The sequence below is a fragment of the Euleptes europaea genome, chromosome 1, assembly GCF_029931775.1.
Source record: "Euleptes europaea isolate rEulEur1 chromosome 1, rEulEur1.hap1, whole genome shotgun sequence".
NCBI lineage: Eukaryota > Metazoa > Chordata > Lepidosauria > Squamata > Sphaerodactylidae > Euleptes > Euleptes europaea.
Window position 1 is genome coordinate 10237183 of NC_079312.1, and position 17154 is coordinate 10254336.

The window sequence follows — 17154 nt, forward strand, 5'->3', positions numbered from 1 at the left end:
ACTGTGGGAACAGGGTTGCTGAGCCGTACCTGGCAACTGGTGGGAAGCTTGGGGGGGAGAGGAAATGGGGGGAGGGAACCATGATGTCCTGTGCAATGCTATGTCACTTCTGGAGGAAACCCGGAAGGGATGGCAGGAAGCTCTAGGAATCACAGGAAACTATGGTTTTGCCATAGAGTTTCCGGCGATTCCTAGAGCTACCCTGTGTCACATCCAGGTTTTTCCCAGAGCTGATGTAATGGTGCAGATGCTGCCGGTTTTTTTTCCTCCTGCCGCTCCTTGGAGCAGTGGTAGACAACAGAAACTGGGGTGGTGGTGCAGAATTCATTGGCCCCACTGGGGAAATAGCAAGCCTGTGTGAGAAAGAGGTCAGCTTTGGGCTTGTTAAACATCTTCATCAAAAGCGGAGGTAGGAATGGACAGTGCAGTGTATGAGAAGATCAGATACAACAGCCATGTGATCTGAACCACCTTCCAAGCTGGTCAAGGTGGCAATGAGAATCAAACAGAGCCTAGTGAAAATGTGAATGAAGAGCCAGTTTTTATGAGGAATTGTGGGAGGGGAAAAACAATTTGGAAAGCCTGCCCCATCCCTCAAAATCTGCCTCTCTAGGATTCTCTAGGAACCCCCCCCCCACCCTTTTCCCCTTCAGCAAGGCTGCTGTCAACATCCCGTGCGCCTGGAGCATGCTTAGTCCTTTTCTGAGGGATTTTCTTTGGGTTCATTTTTCCGATGGCATATTTTTTGGCCTACCTGGAAGTCCTCGAATGACGCTAGAGCCTCGCCTTGACCACGAGTGATCCTGCTGCTTGGCTTTTCTTTTCCCTATGGGGAGGGGCAGGAGCCTCTAAAGATGTTTTTACACATTTAAATTATTGAAATGTTCGTATTATTTGAGCCAGCCATTTCGTGATGAGGGATTCCACCCATGTAGTCATGGGCACTGGCCAGTAGGTGCTTTGCCCAGCACGAGTGCCACTCTATGTGCCACAGTGTCGACAACTGCAGGTCTTGACAAATACCTAAATACAAAAATCTCCACCTCTTTAAAAACTAAAGAATGGATCTGTGCCTTTAATCACCATATGTCAGGCAGAAATTCAAGAGGTTGAGGTATCCTAGCACACAGGTGCTGTGAGCACAAAAGCTGCCCCCATGGGTATTCTGCCTGCCGGTGCCAGGGCAGAATACTTCCTTTTATCTGTTTTGAATCTCTCCCCCTCCAGCTTTAGCAGATGACCCCCGTGTCCTAGTATTATGGGAGAGGGAGAAAAACATCTCCCCCTGTCACACAGTAAAGGTAAAGGTCCCCTGTGCAAGCACTGGGTCATTCCTGACCCATGGGGTGACGTCACATCCCGACGTTTCCAAGGCAGACTTTGTTTGCGGGGTGGTTTGCCAGTGCCTTCCCCAGTCATCTTCCCTTTACCCCCAGCAAGCTGGGTACTCATTTTACCGACCTCGGAAGGATGGAAGGCTGAGTCAACCTTGAGCCGGCTACCTGAAACCGACTTCTGTCGGGATTGAACTCAGGTCGTGAGCAGAGCTTTTGACTGCAGTACTGCAGTTTAACACTCTGCGCCACGGGGCTCTGCCTGTCACACAATGCATCGTTAAATTGTGGAACTCCCTGCTCCAGGATGTGGTGATGGCTGACAGCTTGGAGGGCTTTAAGAGGGGAGTGGACATATTCATGGAGGAGAGGGGTATTCATGGCTGTTAGAATGGATTCTAGTCATGTTGCATACCTATTCTCTCTAGTATCAGAGGAGCATGCCTATTATTTTGGGTGCGGTGGAACACAGGCAGGATGGTGCTGCTGCAGTCGTCTTGTTAGTGGCTTCCTGGAGGCACCTGGTTGGCCACTGTGTGAACAGACGCTGGACTTGATGGGCCTTGGTCTGATCCAGCAGGGCCTTTCTTATGTTCTTATGTTCTTAGATCCCTCCCCAAACCCCACCTTTCCCAGCCTGCATCCCCGCCCCCACCCCACCCCCGGCCCAGATCTCTAGGAATTTCCCAACCCAGCATTGGCAACCCTATGATGCCACACACTGCTTCACAGAAGGAACATATCCACCAGAGACACATGGCCACATCTATAAAACTGTGGCAGTGTGGGAATTATTATTTTATTTTATTTTTTGAATTCTGCTAAACCTTTCAAGTGCGGTTTTAGCTATGGTTTCAGCTGCGGCTATAGGCAACCCTCAGTTGTGCCCCTCCCCAACTAGAGTTGCCAACTCTGGGTTTGGAAATTCCTGGAGATTTGGTGGGTGGAACCTGGGAAGGGTGGGGTTTGAGGAAGGGAGGGACCCAAATAAGGTATCATGCCATAGGGTCAACTGGCCACAGGAGCCATTTTCTCCAGGGGGAATTGGTCTCAGTCCTTTGGAGATCTCCACGCCTCACCTGAAGGTTGGCAACCCTGCCCCCAACATAGTCACTAGTTGTTTCTGCTTTTGGGAAGGACCAGATGCCAGCGCTCATACATAGATACTGCCTTTCTTAGCTTGGCCTGCTGAGAGGTGACGTGGTGAGGTCATTCAGTGGCTGCAGAGAATTCTTCCAGGGCTCCCGACTCTTGCTCCACTATCCATCATCCTGGTTTAGACAGCGGTGAGGTCATGGCTCTGGCTCCTCCTCTTCCTGCCATGTGCTTGCAGGTCAGCAGGTCCCATGCTACCACCTGGGAGTTCAACTTGGGGTGCAAGTCTGGAAAGGTTGGAGACCACTAAAGTTATGCCAGTAAGCTGGCCTGGACCACTTCTGGTTGTTATTCTCCTTAGATCTGATAGCCTACTGCCATTTATAGGCCTAGCCATTTAAAAAAAATGAAAGCCCTTAAGAGGTCCTTCTTAATTCATGCTTCAAAGGTTGGTCAAATCAAGCATTAAGAACCAGCAACTGAGATTCAAAGGTAACCTGCCTCCGAACATGGTGGTTCCATTTAGATCTCATGGCTATTAGCCGCTGATGGCAGATGGAGATCTGAGTATTTTAGACACATGACAGGTTGCTCACAAGCTCTCTTATTACATGTCGCCTTTTGTGAAGATAACCTTGTTTGGGTGCTCCAATTCCCATAATTTCTCCCCCCATTCTGCAGGTTCAGTTAATTAATTTATAATTTATTCAATTTCTGTCCTGCCGTTCCCAACAAAAGCCAGGCTCAGGGCAGCTAACAATCCAAACAGTCGGAAATTAATCTAAATTAGTAGATTAGTAGATTGAAATGACTAGAAATTAATCTAAACTAGTAGATTAGTAGATTGAAATGACTACTGCTGAAAGTTAAAAGATAAAGTGCCAAAGCAGGACTAAAGCTGAACATCAAGAAAACAAAAGTAATGACTACAGGAGAATTACACAACTTTAAGGTTGACAATGAGGAAATTGAAATTGTTCAAGACTTTCTATTCCTTGGCTCCACCATCAACCAAAAGGGAGACTGCAGCCAAGAAATCAGAGGGAGATTGAGACTGGGAAGGGCAGTCATGAAGGAGCTAGAAAAGATTTTGAAGTGTAAGGATGTGTCACTGGCCACCAAGACTAGATTAATTCATGCCATCGTATTCCCTATTACTATGTATGGGTGTGAAAGCTGGACAGTGAAGAAAGCTGATAGGAAGAAAATAGATTCCTTTGAAATGTGGTGTTGGAGGAGAGTGTGATGGATACCGTGGACTGCCAAAAGAACAAATCAGTGGGTTATAGATCAAATCAAGCCTGAACCGACCCTAGAAGCTAAAATGACTAAACTGAGGCTATCATATTTTATTGTCGAAGGCTTTCACGGTCAGAGTTCATTGGTTCTTGTAGGTTATCCGGGCTGTGTAACCGTGGTCTTGGAATTTTCTTTCCTGACGTTTCGCCAGCAACTGTGGCAGGCATCTTCAGAGTAGTAACACTGAAGGACAGTGTCTCTCAGTGTCAAGGGTGTAGGAAGAGTAATATATAGTCAGAAAGGGGTTGGGTTTGAGCTGAGTATTGTCCTGCAAAAGTATTGTCCTGTAAGTATCAAGATAATGTGCTAATGAGGGTATGGTATGTTAATATGGAACCATTGTATCCTGAAGTGATCTGTTAATGTGTGTAATCCAAAACTAATCTGTATGGCTATTGTTGAATGTTGTCTTTGTCTGGAGGTTTTTCAGGGCAGGAAGCCAAGCCTTATTCATTCTTAAACTCTCCTCTTTTCTGTTAAAGTTGTGCTGATGTTTATGAATTTCAATGGCTTCTCTGTGCAATCTGACAAAATAGTTGGTAGAATTGTCCAGTCTTTCAGTGTCTTGGAATAAGACCCTGTGTCCTGTTTGTGTCAGTCCATGTTCAGCCACTGCTGATTTCTCAGGTTGGCCAAGTCTGCAGTATCTTTCATGTTCTTTTATCCTTGTTTGTATGCTGCGTTTTGTGGTCCCGATGTAAACTTCTCCACAGCTGCAAGGTATACGATATACTCCTGCAGAGTATACCTCCGGACAAAGACAACATTCAACAATAGCCATACAGATTAGTTTTGGATTACACACATTAACAGATCACTTCAGGATACAATGGTTCCATATTAACATACCATACCCTCATTAGCACATTATCTTGATACTTACAGGACAATACTTTTGCAGGACAATACTCAGCTCAAACCCAACCCCTTTCTGACTATATATTACTCTTCCTACACCCTTGACACTGAGAGACACTGTCCTTCAGTGTTACTACTCTGAAGATGCCTGCCACAGTTGCTGGCGAAACGTCAGGAAAGAAATTCCAAGACCACGGTTACACAGCCCGGATAACCTACAAGAACCTATCATATTTTGGTCACGTCATGAGATGACAAGAGTCACTGGAAAAGACAGTCATGCTAGGAAAAGTTGAGGGCAGCAGGAAAAGAGGAAGACCCAACAAGAGATGGATGGACTAAATCCTTCAATTTGCAAGATCTGAGCAAGGCTGTCAAAGACAGAACATTTTGGAGGACTTTCATTCATAGGGTTGCCATGAGTTGGAAGCGACTTGACGGCACTTAACACACACACAGTAATGACTCCCCCTTTTTTTTCAAGCATGTAGCATTATTTTCTGATGAGTTATGCCTGCCACAGAGACCCTTAGCTTTCATTGCCAATAGCATGGGGGGGTTGCCTTGAAATAACCTGGGCCAGGATACTCCCATACCTTTCATTTTTGGCCCTGGAACGCCCACAATCATCCTGAAGCTGGTGGCCAATATGGAGTCTCCTGGCTTTATTCTTTTATGCCTCCTACAAATGGACAGAGGGACAAAAAAAAGGCAAATTATTTTATTACTATAGATTCATAGTTAAAAACAAGCCAGGTGATTTGTTTTGTTGTGATATTTGGGTCATGTGTGTGTGTGTGGGGTGGAATCTTTGTCTGGGGGCCAACGGTGGCTCTCGGCAGTCCTGATGCCAAACACTTTCACTGACACACCTTTGTCATTTACAGTTTCCTTTATTTCCCTTGGTATGCATGTGGATAAAGTATACTTCCTGTTCTTGATAGGAGTGCCAACTTTTTAAATAAATTTAATTTAAAAACCTTCTTAATAACTACTTTTTAAACAACAGCAACAGTTTGCAACTAACAGAACCATATTTTCTGTATCCGTCCCCAAGTGTTATTGTCGTTGCTATCACAGCAACTCTGCAAGGTAGGACTCTTGCTCCATTTTTACAGATAAAGGACTTGAGTCTGGGAGACAAACAAGAAAAAATGGGATGGGGAACCCAACCTGAAAAACTAAAAGCTGGGTACCCAAGGTTGGGTGGAGAAAGGCAAAATGATGTTATAGAGAAATATATTTATTTTAAGGCACTTATATCAAGGTTAAATATATTAAAAATGATAAAACAATGTATCACAATATATAAACAAAATTATAAAAGCCCAGGTATGTATGTAGAGCATATAACACATTTCAAATTTGAAAGCCTTCTAGATTAAATACCTGCAAGTTGTTCTACTCTGGGCTATATTAGTTTCCCATACAGAGTGTGCATATAGTTTTATAAGTTTAAATGCTTTTTTTTTATTGTTCCACCCGGAGCGGGTTGAAAGGCATCATCAGAAATGTTTCAAATATGTAAATAATTAAAGTTGTACGGTCAGCCACCTCCACATTCCATGGCCTCATCCTCTCGCATGTGTGAACGAAGACTTGGTATCAGCGAACAAGCAGGGCCCTGCTGGATCAAGGTTATCCTTCTGACCTCAACTTAAAATCAGAGAAGGAAGCTTACATCCAGGGCACCAAGGCAACGGGAGTCCTGATTCTTGCCCATTTTCAGATTTGCAGAAAAGAAGGGGGGGGCGCACCAAGGCAAAACGAAGGCAAGGAAACAAATGGTTCCGGAGGGAAATGAATTCTTTAGTAACGTTTATAACCCCAACGCATTTTGCATGCAGCTTCATCAGCTTCATCATAAATAATAAATAACACAAGATAATAATATAAACATGTGTGATACATGCTTTAAAATATGCTGGACTTATTTTTATGAATGATGGTTTTAACCATAGAACTGTATTGTGTTTTTTAATAAAGTTTTTATTGTTTTCTCATTTTATACATCATAAATCAATTTCCATTAACACTTAACAATATAAAATTGAATCTGTAAAAATTTCTAATCTAAGAAATAACAAAAAATAATTGACTTCCCCTTCACTCTCTTCTGTCCAAAATTAAATTGTATAGACTTTTGCTAACAGTATAATCCCCCTCTGCTCAGTTACTTATAAGTATCTTATTTTATCTAGTTAATATACCTGTAATCATCCTAATATTTTCACTATACCAAATAAATGTGAGGGATTAAATCAAAGGGAACTGTATTGTATTTTAATGTGATATGGATTGTACTGAATGATGTTTTGGTGTAAGCTGCCCCGAGCCCGGCTTTGGCTGAGAAGGGAGCAGGGAAGATGGCAACAGCTTGGCCCTCCACTGCATTGACAACAGGGAGGAGCAGTGGCTCAGCGGGTAGAGCATCTGCTTGGCGTGCAGAAGGTCCCAGGTTCAATTCCCGGCATCTCCAGTTAAAGGGACTAGGCAAGTAGGTGATGAGAAAGACCTCAGCCTGAGACCCTGGAGAGCCGCTGCCGGTCTGAGTAGACAATACTGACTTTGATGGGGCAAGGGCAGGGCCGGATTTAGGTTTGATGAGGCCCGAAGCTACTGAAGGTAATGGGGCCCTTTATATGTCCTTTGTCAACAACAAATTGTTGCTGTTTTTTTGTGTTGAATATATGCTATATGGTAATTTACGGCAGGGTCAGCCCTGGTTAGTATTCGGATGGGGGACCACCAAAGAATACCAGGGTTGCTGTGCAGAGGAAGGCCCTGGCAAACCACCTCTGTTCGTCCCTTGCCATGAAAATCCCATACGGGGTCGCCATAAGTCGGCTGCGACTTGACGGCACTTTACACACACACACGTACACACCATAGGTATCTAAAGCCATTTGCACACAACAAAATATGCATTTTATCAAAGTAACGGTTGAACTGAAATACAATTAAGAAGAAGCATATGAATAGTGAAATAATGATTCAGCTCTGTAGGGTCTGTCTAGGCCTATAAGGTATAGGGTATAGGGTTTTGGCCTAACTGGTTGCTGGCACACCACCCAGTACGTGACGTAGAAAACTACGTCGCCCAGGCACACAGCTCTAACTTAAAATGCTAACACTGTTGCTGTATGTAGGTTTCATTTTATTTGGTTTTTTTATCTTATATTTTGGAAATTTACATCCAGTTTTTTGTTCCTTTAAAAAAATTTTTGGGGGCCCCCCAAGAGAGTGGGGCCTTAAGCTATAGCTTGTTGAGCTTATACATCAATCCAGCTCCAAGGGGTCTGATTCAGGGTAAGGCAGCTTCAGGTGTGCGTGCGAACGGCCCTTTAAGGGTCAAACCGACAGAGCGCCGAGTCCTAGAGAGGACTTTTTTGGCAGGGGGCTGTCCCCGGCCCCGCCCCTTGGCTGGCATAGAGGAAGCCGCGGAACGCTGCGTGGCTGCAGGAGGTGAGAGCGGGTGGTTGGATGGGAAGGGCGAGATCGGTGCAACATCCCAGGTGCAACATCCCAGGTGCAACATCCCAGGTGCAATCCCAGGTGCAAATCCGCCTGGGATGTTGCACTGGAGGAGCCCCGGGCCAGGCAGGGGGCTGCAGCAGAGAAGCAGCAAGCGAGTTGGGAACCGGATCGGGGCCAGGAGGTTGCTCTCTGGAAGGTGACTCCATCCCCCAACTGCACCCCCCACCCACCCCGGTGCAAACCATACCCAGGGCTGCATGCAAAACTCCCTTGGGCCCCTAGCAGGGCTCCCGCGCCCACTTTTCAACAGCAGGATGACAGCCAAGAGAATTTATTTAATTCATTGATATCTCCCTCCCCTCCCCACGACTTTTTGCCCCAGGCGCGGCTTGCCTCGTTCTCCTGCTCTCCGTTTTATCCTCAGCCACTCAAAAGGTTTATCCTCCATTTGTGGTGGTTGTATAGGGGCACAATGTGTGCTTTGATGAAAAGGTTAGAACTAATTGTCAAAGAGTATATCAGGAAGTGTAAGGTTGGGTCACCGGCCACCAAGACTAGATTAATTCATGCCGTCGTATTCCCTGTTACTATGTATGGGTGTGAAAGCTGGACAGTGAAGAAAGCTGATAGGAAGAAAATAGATTCCTTTGAAATGAGGGGTTGGAGGAGAGGGTTACGGATACCCTGGACTGCCAAGAAAACCAAATCAGTGGGTTCTAGATCAAATCAAGCCTGAACTGACCCTAGAAGCTAAAACGACTAAACTGAGGCTGTCGTATTTTGGTCACGTCATGAGACGACAAGAGTCACTGGAAAAGACAGTCATGCTAGGAAACGTTAAGGGCAGCAGGAAAAGAGGAAGACCCAACAAGAGATGGATGGACTCAATAAAGGAAGCCACAGCCTTCAATTTGCAAGATCTGAGCAAGGCTGTCAAAGATAGGGCATTTTGGAATACTTTCATTCATAGGGTCGCCATGAGTCGGAAACGACTTGACGGCACTTAACACACAAACACACACACACACACACACACACATATCAGGACTGCTCTATCAGCTATTCGAGGAGGATCTTGTTGTGGATATGGAGTCCCAGGAGTGTGAGATGTGTATAAAATGTGTGTTTTATTAAAAAATACTAAAAAATATATTTTTTTAGAAAAAATGTTTATCTCCATTTTATCCTCCACAACAACGCTGTGAGGTAGGTCAAGCGGAGAGTGCCTGACTGGCCCAAGGTCACCCAAAGAGCTTCTGTGGCGGAGCGGGGATTTGAACCTGGGTTTCCAAGACACTGCAGGGCTAGAAGGAGGAAGCTTTCTATCTTTGGTCTTTCTCAGGTGTTTGATTTTAGATGATAAAGTTGAGCACCGGAGGAAAGTAAGATCATAGAATTGTAGAGTTGGAAGGGACCACCAGGGTCATCTAGTCCAGCCCCCTGCACAATGCAGGAAATTCACTACCTCCCCTACACACCCCCAGTGACCCCTACTCCATGCCCAGAAGATGCCCAAGATGCCCTCCCTCTCATGATCTGTCTAAGGTTATAGGATCAGCATTGCTGACAGATGGCCATCCAGCCTCTGCTTAAAAACCTTCAGGGAAGGAGAGCTTACCACCTCTTGAGGAAGCCTGTTCTACTGAGGATCTGCTCTATCTGTGGATCTGTGTAGATCAAACCTCTGAAAGCCACAAGAACAATCTGGGGTGTCACTTTCTTGCTTGGAAAGCCGCCAGCTGCAGCGGGGGCAGGGGGTCTATGAAAATACCAGCTTTGTTTATAAGTCACCAGAAATGTCTGTAGGCACGATCTGGCTGAAGGGAGGTACTTTTAACTCTTGTTGGTTTCTAGAGGCAGCATGGTTAAGAGTGTTCAGTTAGGATCAGGGAGACCCGGGTTTGAATCCTTCCTCTGCCATGGAAGGTTGCTGGTTGGATCGGTCGCATGCTCTCAGCGTAACTTACCTCACAGGGTTGTTGTTTCGAGGATTAAAAGGAGGATCGGAGAGCGAAGTGAGCCGCTTTGGGTCCCCTTTGGCAAGAAAGGCAGGGTATAAACGAAGCAAAAAAAGAAATGGTGCATGAAGCGTGGGTAGAAATTTCCCACAGTAATTAATAGGACAAGCAGTGTTTGAATTGTGGCCTCTATGTAGTGTTGTTTTAAAAACTTTAGATATTCATAATTTTTTACAAATCTAGATTTTTTAATGTACAGAAGTACTGTGGTTGGGAATATCTTTGCCTGTTGGAATTCCCATCTGTTGCAAGGTGCCTAAGCAATGGGTAAAATATTTGTTCAAATATCTCTCGGAAGGTGGAACATCCACCCCCCATTTCATGTCGTTTGGGTCTGGTTGTCTGTGTGCTACTAGAGACCTTTTAAAACAACATTCTGGTGTTCACTCTGTGGCTGCTGCTTCACAGAATTATTTGTCTTCCAGGTGAAGAAGAATCATACTGACTTGTGCGCTACTTTTCCCTTCTCTGGGACTTTTAGCAGCTTCTTGAGGCACAGTGGCGAAGCTTCCTAGGGCAAGGGATGGGGAGTGCTCCACCTGTTGAACTGTGGCCTGGCTGCAGCTAAAGACCCAAGAGCAGGGCCACTCGAAAAGGTGGCTTCCCTAGTTGTGAAGGATACATGCTGGGCTTCCCAGTGAAGCACTATGTGTCTCAAATAAACGGATTCTCTGGTGACAGTCTTTTCTTGGGGCCTCCCGATTATCGCCGAGGTGGTGTATCTCTTGCGGCCACAGAACTCAGAGTCTTCCCCTAATTTTGGTTTCATGGAGTACTTCATTTTTGCTTGTAATTCTTATTGGCACCTCCATTCCCTGTTAATTTAGGAAGACGTTTCCGTTGCCTGGAAGGCCGCTGTCTTGTGTGTCGTCCCACTACTTGATTTGGTTTGGGACGAGGCTCGGCGGCATGTTTGAACCGATGACAGTTTTAATCGTCCATGGTGGAATATTTTGCCGATATCGGCGGTGAGATCTAGGAGCCTGAACTGGAATAAACCTTGACTGGGATCATCCAGACGGGAACTGAAAGGAGAGGCATTTTTTCCTAATCTCTTGGAGGAACAAGAATGTCTTCTGCCCAAAGAACCTCGGCAGCCCTGGGTCTCCCATTCCAATCGGTGCCAGGAAACATGGTTCTTCTGCAAAGGAACACAGAGGATCAGAAATCTGTGGGGTCCAACCTTGGAGATAGATTGTTTGGATGTCCAGAAAGCCCCCGTAGCGACATTCAGGGGAAAGATGAAGACTACCTGAGCTGCAGAAAGGAAGTCCACATAGGAATGAAGGCCCTAAATTCAGAGACTGCTTTCCTGCCCACTGCAGAAAGAATGGCTTATCGCAGAGAGGTGGTGACCCGCCTTTTGCCATGCATCAGTGGAGAAGCTGAGCCAGGCTACACCTGCCTGGACTCCAGGGGAACCTATGAAGGGCCTTCGGAAACGGATACTACCGCGGCGAAAATGCTGCGGCGGAACTTCCGGCAGTTCCGCTACCGGGAGGCTGAGGGACCCCGGGAGGTTTGCAGCCAGTTGTGGTATCTCTGCCATCGGTGGCTGAAGCCGGAGAAACGCACCAAGGAGCAGATCCTGGAGCTGTTGATCTTGGAACAGTTCCTGGCCATCCTGCCCCTCGAGATGCAGAGCTGGGTCGAGAGGGATTGCCCCGGGACCTGTGCCCAGGCGGTGGCCTTGGCCGAGGATTTCCTGCAGAGGGATCGAGAAGCTATGAGGTGGGGAGAGCAGGTGAGGGGAGATATTCAGCCTTCGTTGGGTGTAGAAAGATGTAGAAAAAAAATACATTGGCATCCTCATACAAAGTGCTTCTCTGGTATCAGGTGCTGAGGAAAGCCTCTCATTGCCTAAAGTTCATAGAGATGAAGTCGCTCAGAGTACTAGCCACTGTTTGGCTAGGCGGGCTATTGGTAGGTCAGACTCTGCCTAAGTCAGCTTTGTATAGTCCTGTTTAACAGAAAGGAGCCGTGGCTCAGTGGCAGAGCCCCTGCTTGGCATGAGGAAGGTCGCAGGTTCGATCCCTGGCATCTCCAGTCAAAAGAAGGGGATCTCAGGCTGGGGAAAGAAGAAAATTCCTAGAGTCACCATAAAGACTAACAGCATTTATTCTGGCATGAGCTTTCGAAAGGCAGTGCTCTAATTTCTTCAGACCCTATGAAGGGGAAATCATAGTTCACATTTTTATAGGGAAAATTACAGATGGGGAAGGATGGGGAAAGGGAGTTTCCCTATTAAAAATTTCCTTAGAAAACTGTGGAATATGGATTTCTCTTCACAGAGTTTGAATAAGTGAGCACTGACTCATGCTGGAATATTTTTTCCCCAGTTTTTTTGTTTTGGTATTTATTTAAAACATTTATTAGCCCATCTCTCCCTTATGGAGCTCATGGCGGCTTACAACATAGATAAAATCATAACCCAGGACTGCTAGTAAACGTAACCAAATATGGTTAATGTTAGTCTTTAGGGTTCCACCAGATTTTGTGTTTATTTAGCAATAGACTAACACGGCTACCCTCTGGGAAAGAAGTCACTGCATAGCGCTACAAAGCTGTATGGATGGTGTAAGACAGCTTCATATCTTTATACATATTTTGCTGTTTCTCTTCTTAAGGTATAGTTGTGCCCTCTTTTAGAAGAGTGTACATTCATGTTGCTTTGCTTTACGACACCCCTGTGAGGTTTGCCAGTGTGGTTCCCAGGCCAAATTGCTGAACTGGTCTTTTGGATCAACCTCCAATCAGAAGAGCCTCACTAACTCTTTGAACAAGATCCCCATTCCTATTTTTTAGGAGGCATTTCCAGAGATACCTGTGAATTCCCTTGAAGTGGAGCAGACGCCTTCCGAGGCTGGCGAGGAATGGTTCCGCCCAGAAGTGAAACATGAAGGCCGTGGGAGCGCCAGTTGTCTGGGTGAGCATAATCTTCCTCGAAGGAGTTCAAGGCAGTATACACAGTTCTTTTCTTCTTCACTTTTTCTTCACAAGAGTCCTGCAAGGTTGGCTGTGCTGAGGCACTTTGCTCAACCAATGGTTGATGTGGCAGATTATGGGTTTGAGCCCAGGCATCCCTGTTGTGCAGCCTACTAACCAGTACGTAACACTAGCTGTATTCCTTGTGTCTACAGTTTTAGGGGATGTTCTGATGAGAACCAGCGTGGTGTAGTGGTTAAGAGCAGTGGTGTGGAGGGGTGGACTCTGATCTGGAGAACCGGGTTTGATTCCCCACTCTTCCACATGAGCGGCGGAGGCTTCTTAAAGCTTCTTAAACTGTGGGTCGTGACCCCATATGGGGTCACGTAACTGAATGTGGGGGTCGCAAAAAATTTGGCAACAGTAAAAGGTCTCTTTATGATTTATTATCAGTAAATGTTTGATTTGTATACCTATTTTATATACCTATATACCCAGGGTCGCATAAAAATTTCTCGCGTGAAAAGGGATTGTGAGTGGAAAAAGTTTAAGAAGCCCTGCTATAGACAATGCAAAAAGTGGAATGATAAAAGGCAGATGACACTGCAATAAATGCCAAGGTGATAACTACAATAAATATTGCAATAGACAACCATCCTATTCCCTTATAAATGCACCTTGCTGGAGAGTTTCATTCCACTGCACTTCTGACCTAAAAATGCCTTCTTGAATATTTCTGGGTTTTCATGTTTTGTAGAAGTGTGGGGAAAAGAATTTGTCTGTATTAGCACTGGAATTTTTTTGTCTTGTTCTCACAGGTGATGGGCAGCTGAGCCTAAAGGAGATGCCACCACTGGAAAGTCTGAAGCAAATTGGGGTGTGTGGGGAGGGGAAAGAGAGATGCTCTCTGCCTTCAACAGAGGAGGAAAGCGTTTCCAGCCCTCCCGGATCAGACAGAGAGCTAGGCAAGGATCTGTCGGACGGTACTGCTGGTTCCAAAGCCCCCCGCAATCTCGGTGAATCCACAATCAATTTGAAAAGCTCCAAAGGCAAGCAGGAGACAACGTGTAGCGTTTGCGGGAAGAGCTTCAGCCGAAGGACAGGCCTCTTGGCCCACGAGAGGGTCCACACGGGGGAGAAGCCATACAAGTGCTCTCATTGCGGAAGAAGCTTCCGCTCCAAGTCGACCCTAGTGGTGCACCAAAGAACCCACACCGGGGAGAAGCCTTACCAGTGCCGTGAGTGCGGGAAGAGCTTCCCAGTGACCACACAGCTAATCGAGCATGAGCGGACCCACTCGGGGGAAAAGCCCTATGAGTGCGCTGAGTGTGGGCAGACATTCCGCCAGAGGTCGCACCTGAAGAACCACCAGAAGATCCACACAGGCCTCAAGCCATTCAAATGCTCATACTGTGGGAAGGGCTTCAGCATCAGCTCTGACCTCATCCGGCACGAGAGGGCCCACACAGGGGAGAAGCCCTACCAGTGTCCGGACTGCGGCAAGCGGTTCTGCAACAGCTCGCAGGTGATCACTCACCGGCGGGTCCACACGGGAGAGAAACCGTACAAGTGCCTGGAGTGTGGGAAAGGGTTTACCGTCAGCCAGCAGCTGATCCGACACCAGGCCGTCCACACCGGGGAGAAGCCGTATCAGTGCCTAGAATGTGGGAAGACCTTCGGCGTCAGCACACTGCTGGCCGGTCACCTAAGGATCCACACGGGGGAGAAGCCGTACGAGTGCTCAGAATGTGGGAAGTGCTTTCGGCTGCGCTCCACGCTCATCACACACCTAAAAATCCACACGGCAAGAAAAACTTAGGAATTAGAGGACTTCAGAGAATGCTGGATGGGGCGAGGGTAGAAGCTTTGTGGTGGAAAGTGCCATCAAGTTGCAGGCGACTTAACTGAGGTGATTCGTCAGGACCTGCCTCTGTGTAGTGACTTTGGACTTCTTTGGTGGTCTCTCCAAGTACTAACCAGGACTGACTCTGCTTAGCTTCCGAGATCTAATGAGATCAGGCTTGCCTGGGCCCCCTAGATGTGGTGATGGAATGGCCATCAAGTTGCCGCCAAGTTATGGCAACCCCTCATGGAGTTTTCAAGGCAGGAGACATTCAGAGGTAGTTTACCATTGCCTGCCTCTGTGTAGCAACCGTGGATTTCCTTGGTGATCTACCATCCAGCTACTAACCCAAGCCGACCCTGCTGAGCTTCTGAGATCTGATGACATCTGGCCATCCAGGAAAGGCGAGAAGCTTTAGGTTATAATTAGGAAAGACTTGGAAGTAAATTTGATGGTTGAAGGTTGTCACCCTAATTTTAACAACTAATCAGTGTATTTATATAGTATTTGCAAAATAAGAGTTGCTTATCATGTGGTATTTTATAATCCTTACAACAACCCAGTAAGGTAGATCAGTATTATGATTTCCATATTGGAGATGAGGTGAGGTAGAGAGAGTGCAACTTGACTAAGGTCGGCCAGTAAACTCATGGCAGAGGCAAAATTCAAACCAAGAAATTGGTAATTTGTAATGAGGAAAACAGAGCTATGTCAGAACTGAATTCTGAAAAACGATATGTTTGAGAACATTCTCTGGATTCTTAAGAAGTTTTGGATGAAGGATAAAGGGGTGGTTGGAGGCTGGGTGGGAGAATTTCACTGTTTAAAATTTGATCCATCCTGCAGATGAGAGAAGCTACCCAGAAAGCAATGGAGATTAGGGATTAGAAACCAGTGCGTCCCCCTCCAGGGTAAAATCAGGCTCAAAGGTTAGAGTTGCCAACAGACCTGGAGAAAAATGTCCTGTCCCTTTAATAGAGACTAGGGGTGTCAAACTCATTTGAGGGCCAGATATGATGGTCACACCGGGCCATGTGTACCATAAAATTTAATGCCTGGTACTGGAGATACAAACTTTATAGAAGATACAGGCAAAGCCAATTAATGAGATTATTTTTTTACTTGATTTTTTACTTAAAATACAAACATGCTTAAAACAATTCACAGTGGGTAGCTGTGTTAGTCTGTCTGCAGTAGTAGAAAAGAGCAAGAGTCCAGTAGCACCTTAAAGACTAACAAAAAGTGAGCTGTGGCTCACGAAAGCTCATACCCTGCCAGAAAATATTTCTGTTAGTCTTTAAGGTGCTACTGGACTCTTGCTCTTTTCTAATGCTTAAAACAATAACACTCTTACAGTATTTTCTTTTAACACTCTTTGATAATTGACACCTCGGTACTGGGGAAGGTGGCTGGCTCATGGGTTGGATAAGAGCTCTCAAGGGGCCAGATCTGACCCGTGGGCCACATGCTTGACGCCCATTGCTCAAAGTGTGGGAAATGGGCAGGCGAAGCTTCCCATGGCATGGAATTGAATCATGTCACCTGGTAAATAACATCCTATTAAGCCTCTATTCAAGGAACAGGACATTCCCCACCCCCCACCCCCAGGCCTGTTACTAACCCTGCCAAGAGCACCTGCCATTTTGCCTTCCACCACAAATAAAGACACCTCTGTACGATTACAGGCAGATTGAGACTTAGTAGTGGAAACGGGAGGCATGAACCATTTGGCAGAGAAGAGTGGACCAGCCTCTCCTGCCGGGCAGGTTAGTTGTTTTAGAGACTCCTAACGGAGGGAAATCTTCATGGCAACCGTTCTTGTCGCAGAGCTCTTGCAGGTTCAGAGTTTGGATGGTGGGGAAAGGTTATATAAGAACATAAGAAAGGCCCTGCTGGATCAGACCAAGGCCCAAGTCCAGCAGTCTGTTCACGCAGTGGCCAACCAGGTGCCTCTAGGAAGCCCCCAAACAAGACGAGTGCAGCAGCACCATCCTGCCTGTGTTCCACCGCACCCAAAATAATAGGCATGCTCCTCTGATACTAGAGAGAATAGGTATGCAGCATGACTAGTATCCATTTTTGGTTGATGCATACTGTGAAACAGCACTGAGTTGCACAGAAATTTATAAGACGATGGAGAAAAATTCTTCAGTAAGACCATTTGAGCTGGGGGAAAAAATCTGGACGGAAGCAGCCATTGGTGGTTGGTGTCCCTGCCTCTATACCAGTGATGGCGAACCTTTTAGAGACCGAGTGCCCAGACTGCAACCCAAAACCTGCTTATTTATGGCCAAGTGCCAACACG

General features: G+C 46.2%; 1 protein-coding gene across 1 annotated transcript; it reads left to right on the forward strand.

The window, feature by feature from the left end:
* The first annotated feature begins 11213 nt into the window (after positions 1 to 11213).
* LOC130488250 (zinc finger protein ZFP2-like) lies at positions 11214 to 14825 on the forward strand. Its single transcript, XM_056861931.1, has 3 exons — positions 11214 to 11825; positions 12887 to 13007; positions 13825 to 14825. The coding sequence occupies exons 1-3, from the start codon at positions 11214 to 11216 to the stop codon at positions 14823 to 14825; spliced, it is 1734 nt and encodes a 577-aa protein (XP_056717909.1).
* The last annotated feature ends 2329 nt before the right edge of the window (positions 14826 to 17154 follow it).